Source organism: Micropterus dolomieu, linkage group LG02 (assembly GCF_021292245.1).
Source record: "Micropterus dolomieu isolate WLL.071019.BEF.003 ecotype Adirondacks linkage group LG02, ASM2129224v1, whole genome shotgun sequence".
NCBI lineage: Eukaryota > Metazoa > Chordata > Actinopteri > Centrarchiformes > Centrarchidae > Micropterus > Micropterus dolomieu.
Genome location: NC_060151.1, coordinates 28696127 through 28710523, shown reverse-complemented (window position 1 = coordinate 28710523; position 14397 = coordinate 28696127). Strand labels below are relative to the sequence as shown.

Below are 14397 nucleotides of genomic sequence, written 5' to 3'. Positions count from 1 at the left end.
TTTCTAATGAAAGTCAACAACATAAAACTGATTTAACAGTTTTTTATTTATTGTAATTAATATCATTACTAAGCCCATTCTGGGTTCCTAGTTCATAACGTTTCAACTGTTATTGGTGCAATAAGAAGAACTCTACTCATCAAAAATATTATATACAGATGTAGTTCCTACCAGTAAATGCCTCGTGTGTGTGCTGCTGCTGTCAGAGTTGTTGGTGAATGAGGAGTTGGCCAACTGTAAAGAGATTTATCTCCTCCTGCAGTGACACAGCAAGAAAAGAGCGGGACGAAAACCTCCAACAGACTTTAAAAAGGATCAGCATAAAACGCATTAAGGTTAAAATGTCTTGGCACAAATAGTGCTGGGTGATAAAAAGGGGGTTTGTATCTTTTTGTGTTAAAATAAAACATGATTAAAAGATTGTAATTTTCCCTCCTTCCACATGAAAAGTTACTCTCCTTTTAAAGTCCTCACAGTGGCTGCCGGTGTATCTTAAAATTAATTTTAAAATCAAAATCACACTCATTAGTTTAAGTAAAATGCTTTTTAAATGCCTTTAGTGAACAGAAAGCAGCCACACCTCCGTGTTAAATGTGTTTCTTACTAATATTTAATATTTAATTTCCTTATGTAGCTATATATATTTCTTATTTCTGTATTTTCTATTTGTATATTCTATACAATTTGTCCGTCTATATTTTATTTTACATAATTTACTTTATTTATTATAAGAAATAAAATAAATTATTTATTTTATTTTATTTTTTATGGGTTACTGCTGCTTGGACTATTTCCTGCATGTTTTAAACAGAGCAGATTTTTTTTAAAACAGTCTATGATGGTATTAAACAATAAACTGAACTAAATAAAGAACTACATTACCCAGTAGATCTAGCTGGAGACGATCGCGATGCCTTGTGGGTAATCGGGAAGTAAACAAAGGCACGTTGAAGATGGAGCTTTCGGAGCAGAACCGAACTTCAGCCGTGAAAAGATTAAATAAGACGGATATTTTACGGGACTTTCAGGTGTCTTTTTTCGCTATGAGACGTCTGGTTTCATTTCCCTGGACTGTGAGTATGACCGAGTGTTTCTTTTATCCCGTCTCCATTCATCACACAGAGCGAACCTCACGCCAAAGTCCATTCAAATATTTGTGTATCCGTGTTTCCTTTGCTCAGCGGAAAATGTGCTCGGTATCGGAATGAGACACACAAATTTTCACAAATCAGAGGACTATTCTGCACAATCCGGCACACATATGATCCACCTGCAGGTCGGGATTAAAACAAGTAATCTAAGTAGTTTGGCTTCAGACTGGAAATAACAGGAGCCACGAAGTTTGCCTTTTAAAAAGTGAAATAAAAGCGGCTTGAATGTGCGTTGAAAAAGGTAGAATTGAGTTAATTTTAAAGGTTTTATTTGTCACACACATACAATTTTAAATAAAATAGTCAAATAGTACAGTAAATAAATGTTTGAAGGCAGTCATGGAATATTTGTACATCTGCACAAGGTTTTTAGGTCTGTGCAAGAAATAATTCTTAAATTAAAGTAATTTTTTTATTTAAAAAAATGCAGATGGGAAAGGTAGAAGTCCAAAAAGTGAGATTAAATTCATAATTCTGAGGGAACAAAAGATACATTTCTGATTTTAAAGTACTGAATTCTAAAAACAAATTGTAATAATAATCCATTATATTAGCAAATACATCTCATTCTTTCTAACTGACTGTTTCTGCTTTTTCAGTTTTTAGAAAAAGACCTTGAAAGCAACAAATCCTCAGACTTGATTTCAGACGTCCTGAAACAGGTAAGCAGGTCTGCACACAAACCTTTCACGGTCTTATAATTGTAAACAATAATGTGCCTTTTCTGTTTTTGGCAGACGTGTCTTCACCCTCTGTGCCGGAAGTTTCCACCATCAGTCAGGTTCAGGAGGCTGTTCCTCTCCGAGCTCATCCGACGGGTTGGTGGTCTGTCACTTAACAACATTCAGACAAACCTGTGGCGCGTTATTTCCTAATTATGTCTTTAATGTTAAGTGAAAATGCACATTATATAGCTAAAAGGGAAACCCAAAGATCGTTTACTTTTCAGTCTAATCAGAGAAAATCAGCAAATTCCTGATTTCAAGGAAACTTTCTGGGGAATTATGACGAATTTACTGACCTTTATGTGCTTGTAGTGATCACTCAGGACTGGCCCAAGACTTCAATGTTTGTTACACTAAAAGGTTCTGGGATACGCTGAGCTTATCGTTAACATAAAATAAAGTTTAATATTTGGCCTGACTCCAGCTCCCTACTTATCTCATCCTCTTCTCAGTCTCTTCCGTCTCTGCAGGAACGCAAATAAGCTTATTTCCATTTGCATATTGGGAATTAAGCTTATTTAAACACTAACGCTAGCATTAGAAAAAGTCTGGAAATCAGCAGAGTTAGTTGGATTCATCCTCGGGGGAACCGTGAACGTCTGTAAAAAAAACTTTATGGCAGTCCATCTGATAGTTGTTGGGACATTTCCCTGTGGACTGAAGTGTTGGACTGACATCACAACAGAAAGAAACCTCTCGTGTTGTGTCTCCCCAGCTAGAGGCTGCAGACGGTGACCCTCTGGACGAGCTGTACGATGCTCTGGCTGAGGTGGTGGGAGCGGAAGAGACGACCGAGTGCTACAAGAGCTACATACTGGTACCTGCAGACGCTCACCCTTCACTGATTGACAGCTCGGACCCTCATGACGATGATGTATTTCTTCCATTGAGGATGACCTTCATCTGCGGTTCTTAAAGCTGTAACACAATACTGAGCTTTTCTGTTCATATTCTAACATAAATCATTATGAAATTACATCGTGTAAAATTGTATATAACAAATGTTGGTAGAATTCATTCAGCTCTCCAGCCATCTTTCTCTTCTACCCCCGCGCTCATCATCGACCTTGAAGATGGAAAAAGGATCATTTCTTCAGGGCGTCCACAAAAAGTGGTTCATTTTGCCAGCGATAGGCTCAGACTGTTACACCAGGTGACTGACAACATCGTGGAAAGGATCCCAACGAGGGACTCCTGATGAAACCCTTTGTTTAAAAAAAAAAAAAAAAGTCTCGCTCAAGGACAGTTCTCGCTCTGAAATCTTGTGAGTGGCGAGTTGCTGCTGGAAGACGCCGGTGGAAACGAGGGAGAGGAGTTTGTTGTGTACATAGAGGAGCTGCTGGCAAAACTTTAACGTTACTCTGACACAACAAACTCAACATTTCCACCATCGTGTCAAGAGAGATCATTTAAAAACAAAAGAAGCACACGAGAGCTGACTGCCATTCCGCCTGACGTTAACATTTTGGTGTTGGTTTTTGTCCTGCAGCCCAGTGGTGATGCTGTCAGTCTGCTGGAGAACGTAGCTCTGATCTCAGAGGGGACCACCGGCCTGGTGACCTGGGAGGCCGCTCTCTACCTGGCAGAGTGGGCCCTGGATCACCGGCAGGCCTTCGCTGGCAGGTATCCAACCCCTAAAATGTCCACAAGTACATCATCACCTATTTGTTGTGACTGCAGCCTGTAACTGTAACCCTTTTCCTACATAAATCATATCCATTCCACTGACTACCACTCCGTATTTTTCCACTGGTCAACCACGACTCCCAGTTTGAGAACCGCTGCTTTTCCATCTCTGAGGTCCTTTTCACTCCTCCTGTCTGCAGGACGGTTCTGGAGCTGGGCAGCGGCGTGGGGTTGACCGGTATCACCATCTGTCGCTCCTGCTGCCCGCGCCGATTCGTCTTCAGCGACTGCCACTTCAGCGTCCTGCAGAAACTGAGGAACAACGTCCAGCTGCACGGTCTGACCGAGCGGACGTCTCCTACAGTCAGCGTGGAGGAGATGGACTGGACGGCGGCGACAGAGGAACAGTTAAAACAGATCGGAGCTGATGCTGTCATCGCTGCAGGTCAGACTTCGGTCTTATCATCACCAGCCCTTCTAAATGATCAGCTCGTTTGATCATCGTGCTTGTCCGTGTTCAGAACGAGAGGTGCTGCTGGCCTGATTGTTATGCATATTAAAATATCACCTTTTACTATAATTACTCATGATTTTTAAAGACCTCTGACATTTTTTCCTCTTGTGCCTACTCCAAAAAAGTAATGTGTTGGATGCGAGCGCTAACCTCCGGGTCTGATAAGAGCTGTCTGAGAATGCAGGTTTAAGTCTGAAGAGCCTTAAACCTGCATTCTCTCTAACGGCCAGCAGGGGGCGACTCCGCTGATTGCAAAAAGAAGTGATTGTATAGAAGTCTATGAGAAAATGTTTCTACTTCTCAGCTGATTTATTACCTCAGTAAACACTTTCCTAATTAGTTTATGGTCCCAGTCGCTAGTTTCATGTCTTCTTCAACACAGCAGGATGTTCATTTAGTGAATTATGGTCCCATTTAGAGGAAAGTAGACGAGAAAGCAGGGTTGAGATTGACGAGTCACTCCCATGGCGACCTGTCAATCAGGATAGAGGTGACTCGTATCCGCTGCTTAAATTAAATTTAACCAGAGCCGCTGTAAAAGGTCATTAGGGGTCGGCTAAGTCTTTTTTTTCGCTAGCCAAAATTAGCATCCCTGTTAAAATCACAATTAACTTGAATTGTGAAGCTGGCTAGTGCCACCCTTTTTGTCCGGTGCTGGGTTGCAAATTTATAAAATTGGCGACAGACAAAATGCCAAACTCATGACATTGAAACATCGCGGGAGCAACGCGGCTGCAGTTGATTTTCTTCGGCTGCACCAAGTTGGAACCACACTATTGCCTGATCTCGCGGGATTTTTCTTTGCAAATGCCGCGAGATCACTCATTGATCTCAGCTCACAGTAAACTGATGCAGGTAAAATGTGTCTGACTTGACGGCGCCGTTTTTATTCCCCGCCCCTGCAGTCACCTGCAGCTCACGTTAGACTATCAAGTCAGCGAAAGTCTGCCGCCGTCATCTCGAACGCACCGATTATCACCTTCATAAGTTTTGGTTTACTCATTCAGCAGACACGGAGCAACACGTCCAATGTTCACTCTCCTCTCGGCTCCGGTTTGTTCTCGACCAGCTCCTGATATAAACATCTGGCTCTTCAGCTGCTCAATGCTCCGCTTTCTTCACCAGCCTGTCTTTAACTGTGTCTGCTGTGTGTTGCTGGGCAGGTCGTGAAAAAGTCGGTTTATCAGCGAAAAGAACATGTAGGGCTCATTATCGATTAATCTTCTTATTCTTTTCATGAAGAAAATCCCACATTTTCAGTCAAAGGACTACATAAAAAAAACGTCCAGCAGCAAATTTGATAAACTTTAACTAGTAGATGTTTGACATTCGCTCTTAAAAACAACCTTTTAAAGAATATTAATGACCAAAATATAAATCTAATACTATTAATTGACTTATTAATTAATCAACAGATTGTTTCAGCTCAAATAAAACCCGCTGAGAGTTGAATTTAAAGTCAGGTGACCTCCACAGATCTTTACACACTGTGTGTCCCTTCACTGTGTTGCAGATGTGGTGTATGACCCCGACGTTGTAGGAAGTCTGGTGAGTCTGCTGTCCAAGATCCTGAGGTGTCCGTCCTCTGGAGTCCCCCCTGAGGTCTTCATCTGCTCCACCATAAGAAACCAGGAGACTTACGGTGGCTTTAAGCAGCAGCTTGGTAAGAGACCACTGAGTTTTGTTCTCTCAAATATCTGACTGCACAAAGAAGCGAGTGTCGGTCTTGAATTTTATTCACGTCTCCTCCCAGACCCGTGAAATTGACTCCCATCCTGTGAGAATACCGAGGAAATGTCAGCCTCTAGGGTCACAGCTGGATACTGAAGCGGTGGGAATTTGAGGTGTTTAATTAAAATAAAAACGTTATTATGGTGGGTATTTTAAAGGCTGAATCAAAGACTTTTTAGGCCAAAGAAATAATTAAAGATTCAATAATTCTCCACCAGCGGCAGAGAAATTTTGCTCATGTTGGACTTTTCTGCAGGTCACGATTGAGTCCAATGAGTTTGCGTCCAGGTCACATATCCGCAATGAGCTGCCAACCCCAGCCATAACCACCATCTTTCCCTGATTTTAACCCTGCCGTCCGTGGTCGCAGTACACAAAGTATTTTTAAAAACGTTAGCATTGGACGTAAAACCACCAGTTCAGTAGAACAAAAACACGTGAATGAGTTAGATTTAGGGTGTCTTATATGATGCATTCATACGTCTACGGTGTGAATGCAAAATCTTTTATAATTGTGTTTTACTGAACTGCCAGGTTGGCCAAATACAAGCTTCGACGTTCTCTTCAATTCTAATCTAAATATAATAAATCCAGCTTGACATATTGCGAATATGCATGTTAATTATTGAAACATGTTTCTGTTTAATTGTTTTCTTGCGTCACTGAATTGATTGAAAATGTTTTGTTTTGACAGAAAAGGCAGGAATCAGCCATCATGTGATCCCAGGACCCGTCAGCCATGTGCTTCCTTACAACAGAGTCTCTGACATAGAAATGATTAAACTGTACAGGTGACACAGCTGTAGCACAATAAAGATTTTATTTACAAATGTACATCATGTCAAAGTCTCTTTTTCTTTTTATACAATCAAGTTCTCTGAAGTAGGAATGAAGAGCTTCTTTTCAGCGGGTGGAGAGTTTAGACAAGCCTGCATTTTATTTTCTTAAAAAGTTTAACGGGCTCAGATGAGATGCGACGCTTCATGTTTCACTCTCATCATCCCGTCTGCGCTGATCCTCTATTTTCATGCTACATTACATTAAAACAAAAGACTTTCCTTCATCCCAAACTATTCTTGCATGACTTCTCTGCCATTCATCCCCATCGGTTTTCAACACCACACTGAAAATCATCCAGGCAAAAGTTGGCGTAAAACTTTGGATGCATTGTGGTCTGAAAATATTGGTATAGGCCATTAAAAAGCCCACTCTGGTCTCTCAGGGAGCAGTGAGCAGAGGCAGCACGTTCTGGTTCCAGTTATCGTCCCAGCTCTGCCCTCTGCTGGTGCGGAGGTTCCTCCTGAACACGGCCAGTCTGCCCTCCGAGCTGGGAAACCCTGACAGGAGAGACTGAAAACACAAACCAACATCAGTCATTTAAAAAGAAGCTTAAAACAGTGGAGGAAGATGTGGTGTATGACCCTGACTCGGCAAGACGTAGCATAACATTTATTTATGGAGCGGAAAGGGTTGGGCCTTGAACAGTTACCGCCTTTTTTATACGGCTGATAATTGGGCAACGGCTCTGACGCACCCACCAAACGAGAGAAAACATACCTCAAAGCCTGTTGAGCACCCTTGCAATCGGTTTCAAGGAAAACGGCGCAAAATGTTTTGAAATTGAACCTGCTCGAGATCTCTGAAAGCTCTTAAATGATCGTAAGAATAACTAAAGTTCAGTGATGAATGAGTGTTGTGATGCTCTGACAAACGCATTACCTAATTTGATACGGATATTTGAAATTTTAAGGCTCAAAATTAGGAGTAGAGCATTTTACAGCAGGAGCGAACTGAAACCTAAAAAAAACGAGCCAAAGCGAGGCCCACTGAACGTCTTGTTTTAGCTGACTTCCTGGGCCCGTATTCATAAAAAATCTTAATGCATAGAGTAGCTCCTAGTGAAAAAATTCTAAGAAATGTGGGTGTTTACCCATAAAATTAAAGAAAAAAATCCTAGTAAAGAAAATAGTAATTCAGAAAGCATCTTAACCCTTTAAAGAGGTTTTAAGCCAATCAAATACCTTGTAGGAAATTAACAGCATGGTAAAAACAGGATTTATATACAGCTATATAATGTGTGTGTGTGTGTGAACGGTCAAATAATACGCATGTAATTTCCAGTGAAGTGAAGGCTTACAATAGAACCTATACTTAAAATCACTCTTTTTTTTCCCTTCTTGGACAACCAATCACAGTCTTCAAAAGATTGTGTCATACAAAGCAACGGTATCAAACCCGCCTCCTGACTAAGATGAAAGTTTTTGTCTTTTCCTTGCTCAGAGTTGCCCTCAGATCAGTCCCTGGTCGCTCTTAAGCTAAGACTCTTACGTAAAAGAGTTTAAGCCAAATTAAGAGTTTTCTGAGAGGATGCTTAGAATCTTTATGAATGCGCTGAATCTTTGTTTCTTGGTGTTCAGAGTTAAAATATAATAAATGCATTATATCGTCCCTCAACTTGAGCCATCGGCAGCGTTTTCATGCGCAGACCCACGTGCTCATGCATCTGCACTTTGGATACATGCACAGGTTTTCCTCTCACCTTGAGCTGCTCGGCGAGCTCCTGCGAGTCTCTGAAGATCAGCCCGTTCTCCTCGTGCTTCACCAGCTCGCTCAAGCTGGGGGAAAAGGCGGTCGCGTTAAGAGAGTCTGAGTCTCAAGTGGGAGTAATTTAACAGCCATTCTGAGTTCCTTTGACGGATGTACAATCTTAATCAAACAGACGGTGTTCAGCTCACCAGTTGAAGTGGATGGCGCAGACGGGCAGGCAGCAGCCAAACATGTCCACCACCTTCATGGGCAGGTCCAGACCGCTGGACGACTTGTGGAGACAAACGCCGAGGTCCGCTGAGCCTGAAACACACACCGAGGTGTACGGCGGGCTGAGTCCTCTTTTTAATGACACTTTGAGGTGAAAATAAAACTATTTTTAAATCAGTACATGTAAACAACTTGTAGCTCCCTCCGCCCCCCCACCAGCTTTAAAATACATTTTAATAATTATGCGTTTTATTTTTGCATAATTCAGTACGTTTAGGTTATCAAAACTTTAAGCACTTATTTTTTCTATTTATGGTATTTTAATGTTTTACTTGTATGCTTTTCTGTCCGTCCTGCACTCTGAGATCCTCAAGGCAAGTTCCTACAGTAACAACAGTTTGTTATGCAGATGAAGATAACTCCACAAAGTGTTTTCTCTAACTTTAATATTTGTTAATTGTCAAATCAGGAGGTCTGCAGCGAGTCTTTTCTGTTCTCTCACAGACCGCTGATGGATTTTAAAACCTGTTTTGCTGATCTCTGTGGGTGCAACTAACAGAAAAAAAAAAAAAGTTTAAAATTCGCTAAAAGTGACATATCCCGAGTTCTTTTATTGTCCAAAAGCTTGAACCAGAGAATGAAAAAAAACAACAATTAATTAATTGTCAAGTATTTTTCATTTTCTGTCGATTGACTAATCAATTACTCAACTGATTGCTTCAGCTCTAGAATCATTTACATTTATTCATGTAGCTGACGCTTTTATCCAAAGCGACTTACAATTGCTATACATGTCAGAGGTCGCACGCCTCTGGAGCAACGAGGGTTAAGTGTCTTGCTCAGGGACACAATGGTGGATTGAACCCGGGTCTCTCACACCAAAAGGCATGCGTCTTACCCATTGCGCCATCGCCACAATCAGTGTCATTATTTTTTGTAGAGACTCACTGCCTGTTTCATAATGTTCGATTGTGCACTTTCTCATTGAATGAGACCAGTTAATTCCAGTTTGCTGTATCTGAAGCGTTTTGCAGCATATTCATAATTGAAAATTGAAAATATAGGAGACTGTTGATCTGATGTTGATTGTGATTCTACGACCTTCCACCGAGGGAATAAACATTTCTATTTAACAATCTGACGAGAAGAATCTTCTGACTCATTCGTTGTGTTTTATTTTATTTGTGCATAAGAGAGGTGAGTGATACGTGTATTATTTATTTAACTCCATATCACAAATCTCAGTTTGCCTCAAGGGGCTTTCAGTTCAGACTTGAGTTGTGTTTTACACAAATGTCAGACTCTGGCTCTTATTCGATCATGAGACCAACCTGTTAGAAAGTAAATCGCATTTATGTAAAAAGGAGTTCCAGGTCTGACAGAGGCTGAACCCAACCACACACACACGGTGAGTTCGGTACGTAATGTTTATCAGTCTTACCCAATAAGACGGGATAGTCTTCTGCCTCCAGCCAGGGAGTGCAGATGGTCACGTGGTCTAAGTGCAGGGAGTCGATCAGCTTCCTGTAGTTTTCCTTCTGAGGACCTTTACCTGCGCAGACACACACAATCGAATGAAAACCTGCTTGAAATCAGACATTCTGACAGAACAGTGAGGCAGCAGGGGATTACCTGTGATCACACAGACTAAAGACGGCAGGGAGGCTCCTCCTTTAACGAAACCTTCGTACTCTGTTTGAACAAACAGGCGTGAGGTGAGAACACGGCATCATGTTTTATTCTCTGTGTGTAACAGAAGTTTAAAACCTCTCCTACCTTCAAGAGCCCTCAGTAAGATGGAGAAATCTTCATCCTCTGGGGAGAGAAAGAAGGTTAATGAGTGCTGGACTATGTGAAGGAGACACTGAGCTGATTCAGTGTCTGAGGGTTGGGTTGGATCGTTTTTCTACAAATAAAAACCATAACTTAAAATACTCAATAATCACATGCAAATTATACCCAAGGAGGCTGTATTATAGTCAGAGAATGTGCACAACAAACACTGGTCCAAATGATTTAAGATAAGAATTAAAATAACCAAAAATATTAATTGTATTTTTCCAGAGGGTACTGGAAGACTGACTGGAAGTGACATCATCGTGGCTCATCGCAGATTTCTAATGATTAGCTCGCTCATTAGCAATAACCGTGTAAATAAGCAACCAACGATTTTCACCAACAATTTCTGTGACTTTGTGCAAAGCAGCACTTTTGTTTTTTTTAATCGCGGAAGATTAAGGCTGCAACCAACAGTTACTTTTTATCAATGAATGAGAAAAATGTAATAGAAAATAGAGAAGAATTGCAGTTAAAAGTTTCACAGGTCATCTATTTCAGTAGCTCGTTTTGGTCACCCACAATGCAAAACCCAAAAATGTTCAGCTCATCAACCTATAACGCCTCAAATCCTGAAGAAATAAAAAAATAAAATCAATAAAGTAAAGTTGACGATCAAAATAGTTGTAATATAATTTTTTGTAGATCGACTAAATCGATTAATTGTTTCGGTTCTAGTAAAGACTAAACTCTCCGACTCACCACAGCATCACTTTTCGGCAAATCATCGCGAAGCCAGGAGACAAATGTCCCTCATTTGCATAGAGGTCATGTTGACGCCTCCCTTTTTTTGTTGTATTTCTCGACTCGTTGTCTGGAAATCCCACAATGCCTTGTAAATCTATTAATTTGTGCCCCCTAGAAAATGAATAGGAGTGAACTTCGCTTTGCGCCTTAGTTTTTTTAATTTATTTTTTAATACTTATTCACAAAATTCCTCCTGCGTACGTTGCTATTTATCTATTTTTCAAAGCTCTTTATAAACCTCTGTTGTCTTTACCGAACATCTACGCCACATGTCTCCGGTTAAAGTTAATTAGTAAAGTAAAAGTTAATCCACACACGTATCAGTGGCCATGGTATAATTTATTATAATCTACAGTTAAAATAAATAAAATAATCTTATATTATAGAAAGAAAAACAAATACCAAACTGAAAATGTGTGTCCACTTCATCTGAATGAAAACACATAATGTCACCGTTTCTCTTCCCCTCACCTGTCCAGCTGGTGCTGCTCAGCAGCAGCGCCGGTCGCTCCGCCCTCAAGGTCACTGTGTCATCAGTGAGGTCACAAACCGAGAAGACGGTCCTCTCCACGTTCACGTCCTCAGACCTGCGAAACGCACAACAGCTCAGTCAAAGAAGTGTGCGTGTTCTTCAGGGTAAGCCAGTGTTGTGTTACAGCTAACCTCTGCATGCATGTTCCTGTTTTTACAGTTGTTCTGTGGCTTTAAACAACACGAAGTCCAGCTGAAGATACACAACGACAGAACATGTCTACGTATTCTTCTCTGCTCAAAACTGAGGTTTGGTAACCGATGTGAAAAAGGTTCTGCAGGGTTCCTCACCCTTTGCTCTGGAACTGAGGATGCGTGTTGGCCAGTCTCATGAACAGCTGGTGCTGCAGCTTCAGTGGCGTTTCTCTGAAGATGGAGGCTGGTCTGTCGTACAGAGTCGTCGCCCTGCAAACGTCAAAAGTTTATTTTTTTATTTTTTTACTTCCACTGCTGACGTTCTATCTAACATGATGACGGCAAAACAGATCGTACCTGATGCCCCAGTTTTTCTGCAAGTCGTCCTTCATTGCGTTGGTAACACAAAGGTTGTGAGTGGCCAGCGGCCCGAAGAAGTGTTCATACCTGGAAGAACACAGGAACCAAAAAATATATATTTCAACTAAAGTCTTTTGTGATCCTTTCTGCCCCAATTATAAACCCAGAAATTATACAGCTTTTAAAGTTCAAGAAGTTTCCGATCCAACATTTACCCCAAGAAAATCAGATTTGTCATATCAACGAAATATTTTATAAAACAGCCACACAGATGAAGTTTGCTTCGGTGCTCGCCAGTGTTTCATCGATTATTAATCTGTCTACAAAAGGTAAGTACTGACCACTTTGCCAGTCGGACCACCGGGTGTCTCGGGCCGTGGCTCAGGGCCATGACGGTGTAGCCGTAGTTGTGCCAGTCGATGACGAATCTGCTGCCTCGCAGGACGCACACGAGCCAAGCCACCGCGATGCTGGGCAAGCCCGGGGGATTCTGGGATACAAACACAATCATTTACATCAGCCTGGAGGGTAGGACAGAGAAAGTGTTTTATTCACTTTATAAAAACTATTTTGAAGCCTCGAGTTTGGCGGTCGGTGACTATATTTGGACGAGAAAAGTCGCCACGGTAGAGACTTTTCAAATCACAATTTTCCTCTAAATAGGACCAAGACCAACATTTACTAAATGAACATCATGCTGTGTTGAAGAACGACTGGGACCGTGAACTCATTAGCGTCCAATGCAATCAGACTTGTTTTTGCAACCAGAGGAGTCGCCCCCTGCTGGCCGCTGAGCATTTCACTTCTCAGACCCGAAGTTTCTGGATTGGTTAAGGGCCCTTTAACACCTAGCTCGTTTGGTCTGGGCTTTTGAACTAGCCTCAAGTACAGTTGGTGCTGTTGGTAGTAATACCATAATAACAATTTATGCATCTGTTCATTCATTCTTGTCAAGGCCAAAGAGTAATGCGGAAGCTACCCGCCAAGTTGACAACACGTGTTTACAAACCAATCAGTGTGGAGTACAGGGAGACGCAACCCACATAGATGTCCTTTAGTGCGCTCTGAGAAACTAAACCAAAAGTAACCGAATGTGTCAAAGACTGAACTTTGGTTTGGATCTAAAATTCATTACAGTAGATTCACGATTATTAAAGTTGATTTACAGTAAATGGGACAAACAACTAATACAGCATTATCCAAACCTAAAGAGGTGTGGCCCTTTAATTTTGGATAATTTAATTTCTTATGTCACACATTAATCAACATGTCTGTAAAGGAGCCAGTGACGGTGTCGTCCATCCACCTGTAGATACAGACTCACAACTGTTCACCTTTAACCTTGAATACCTGCATTAGAATATGAGACTGAGTCTCCGTCTTCAGCAGCACATGGAGAAGCTGCAGACACTGAAGGATCACCTTCGTCACATAAGTGAGGATCTTTGGTCCCACTGAAAAATAAACAAAGACTTTATGTAAATGACATCATCACTTTTCTGTGATTTTTAAATCAAAAAGGCATAAAACTCAGTGGTTCCGGTTACCTCGAACACCTCTCACTTCTGTGATGGGGACGATCATTATTTTCTCCTCTCTCAGCACGTCTTGATGAGGTTTGGTATCTAACATGAGAAAATATCAGAGAGATAACTTTCCTCAATAACAATATAACATATGTTCGATAAATTACTAAATAATAGATGAAAATAAACCTTTGTCAAGGCATTTCTCTTTCTTGTTGCAAGCTATTCGGAACATTTTTTAACAAATCCTGCTTTTAAAAAACGATGGGGGCAAAATTAGCCAGTTCAGTAAGTGGCGGGGACATGTGTGTCCCCAGTGTAAAGACACCTAATCGATAAAGTTTATCTCGACCCCGCTGACAGCAGCATCAGGTCTTGGTTTGTGGAGCAGACAGACACCCTGACATGACGGTGTGAAACTGTGCGTATTTGTGCGGCAGTCTCACCCAAAAACCCGACAAAAGCGACGCTGAATCCGTGTTTGCTGAGGGACAAGGCGTGATACTGCATCCGAGGGCTGCGACCGATGTCCCCCAACACCAGCACACACACCCGGCGGTCCGTCCCGGCGTCCCGCCGCCGCAGCCTCCGCAGCCACAGCGACGCCAGCACGGTTACAACAGCCAGAGACACCGTCCGCCAGGTCAGAGGCGAGCCCGCTGCGTAAAACACAACCAAAAGAGCCGCGATCGGCGCAAAGACGGCCAGAAACGCGGAGCCGGTGCAGCGCGGCGCCATGTTTGTTTGTGATGACGTGG

At 41.8% G+C, this 14397-nt stretch overlaps 2 protein-coding genes across 3 annotated transcripts; one reads left to right on the top strand and one right to left on the bottom strand.

Annotated features, from left to right (window-relative positions):
- The first annotated feature begins 915 nt into the window (after nucleotides 1–915).
- On the top strand, nucleotides 916–6581 carry eef2kmt (eukaryotic elongation factor 2 lysine methyltransferase). The gene is made up of 8 exons (XM_046037087.1): nucleotides 916–1073; nucleotides 1751–1813; nucleotides 1889–1969; nucleotides 2592–2693; nucleotides 3366–3499; nucleotides 3703–3947; nucleotides 5530–5679; nucleotides 6442–6581. The coding sequence occupies exons 1-8, from the start codon at nucleotides 954–956 to the stop codon at nucleotides 6540–6542; spliced, it is 996 nt and encodes a 331-aa protein (XP_045893043.1). The 5' UTR covers nucleotides 916–953; the 3' UTR covers nucleotides 6543–6581.
- alg1 (ALG1 chitobiosyldiphosphodolichol beta-mannosyltransferase) lies at nucleotides 6551–14397 on the bottom strand. Of its 2 annotated transcripts, none has more exons than XM_046037068.1 (13): nucleotides 14086–14397; nucleotides 13661–13738; nucleotides 13464–13567; nucleotides 12455–12603; nucleotides 12111–12200; nucleotides 11910–12023; nucleotides 11559–11674; nucleotides 10281–10319; nucleotides 10137–10196; nucleotides 9946–10056; nucleotides 8483–8648; nucleotides 8287–8362; nucleotides 6551–7097 (listed from the first exon to the last, which is right to left on the bottom strand). In XM_046037068.1, exons 1-13 carry the CDS (start codon nucleotides 14375–14377, stop codon nucleotides 6966–6968), a joined length of 1527 nt encoding a protein of 508 aa, XP_045893024.1. In that variant the 5' UTR covers nucleotides 14378–14397; the 3' UTR covers nucleotides 6551–6965. The 2 variants fall into 2 exon arrangements, with proteins under 2 accessions (XP_045893024.1, XP_045893033.1); XM_046037077.1 differs by having other exon boundaries at nucleotides 8483–8597.

Bases quoted from the DNA above. Each gene is read 5' to 3' on its own strand.
- eef2kmt (XM_046037087.1), top strand. From the start codon at position 954: ATGGAGCTTTCGGAGCAGAACCGAACTTCAGCCGTGAAAAGATTAAAT. The intron at 1,814-1,888 runs GTAAGCAGGTCT...TGTTTTTGGCAG, and splicing joins TTTCAGACGTCCTGAAACAG to ACGTGTCTTCACCCTCTGTG. The intron at 1,970-2,591 runs GTTGGTGGTCTG...GTGTCTCCCCAG, and splicing joins TCTCCGAGCTCATCCGACGG to CTAGAGGCTGCAGACGGTGA.
- alg1 (XM_046037068.1), bottom strand. From the start codon at position 14,377: ATGGCGCCGCGCTGCACCGGCTCCGCGTTTCTGGCCGTCTTTGCGCCG. The intron at 13,739-14,085 runs GTGAGACTGCCG...TTCTCATGTTAG, and splicing joins CGCTTTTGTCGGGTTTTTGG to ATACCAAACCTCATCAAGAC. The intron at 10,197-10,280 runs GTAGGAGAGGTT...TTGTTCAAACAG, and splicing joins CTTACTGAGGGCTCTTGAAG to AGTACGAAGGTTTCGTTAAA.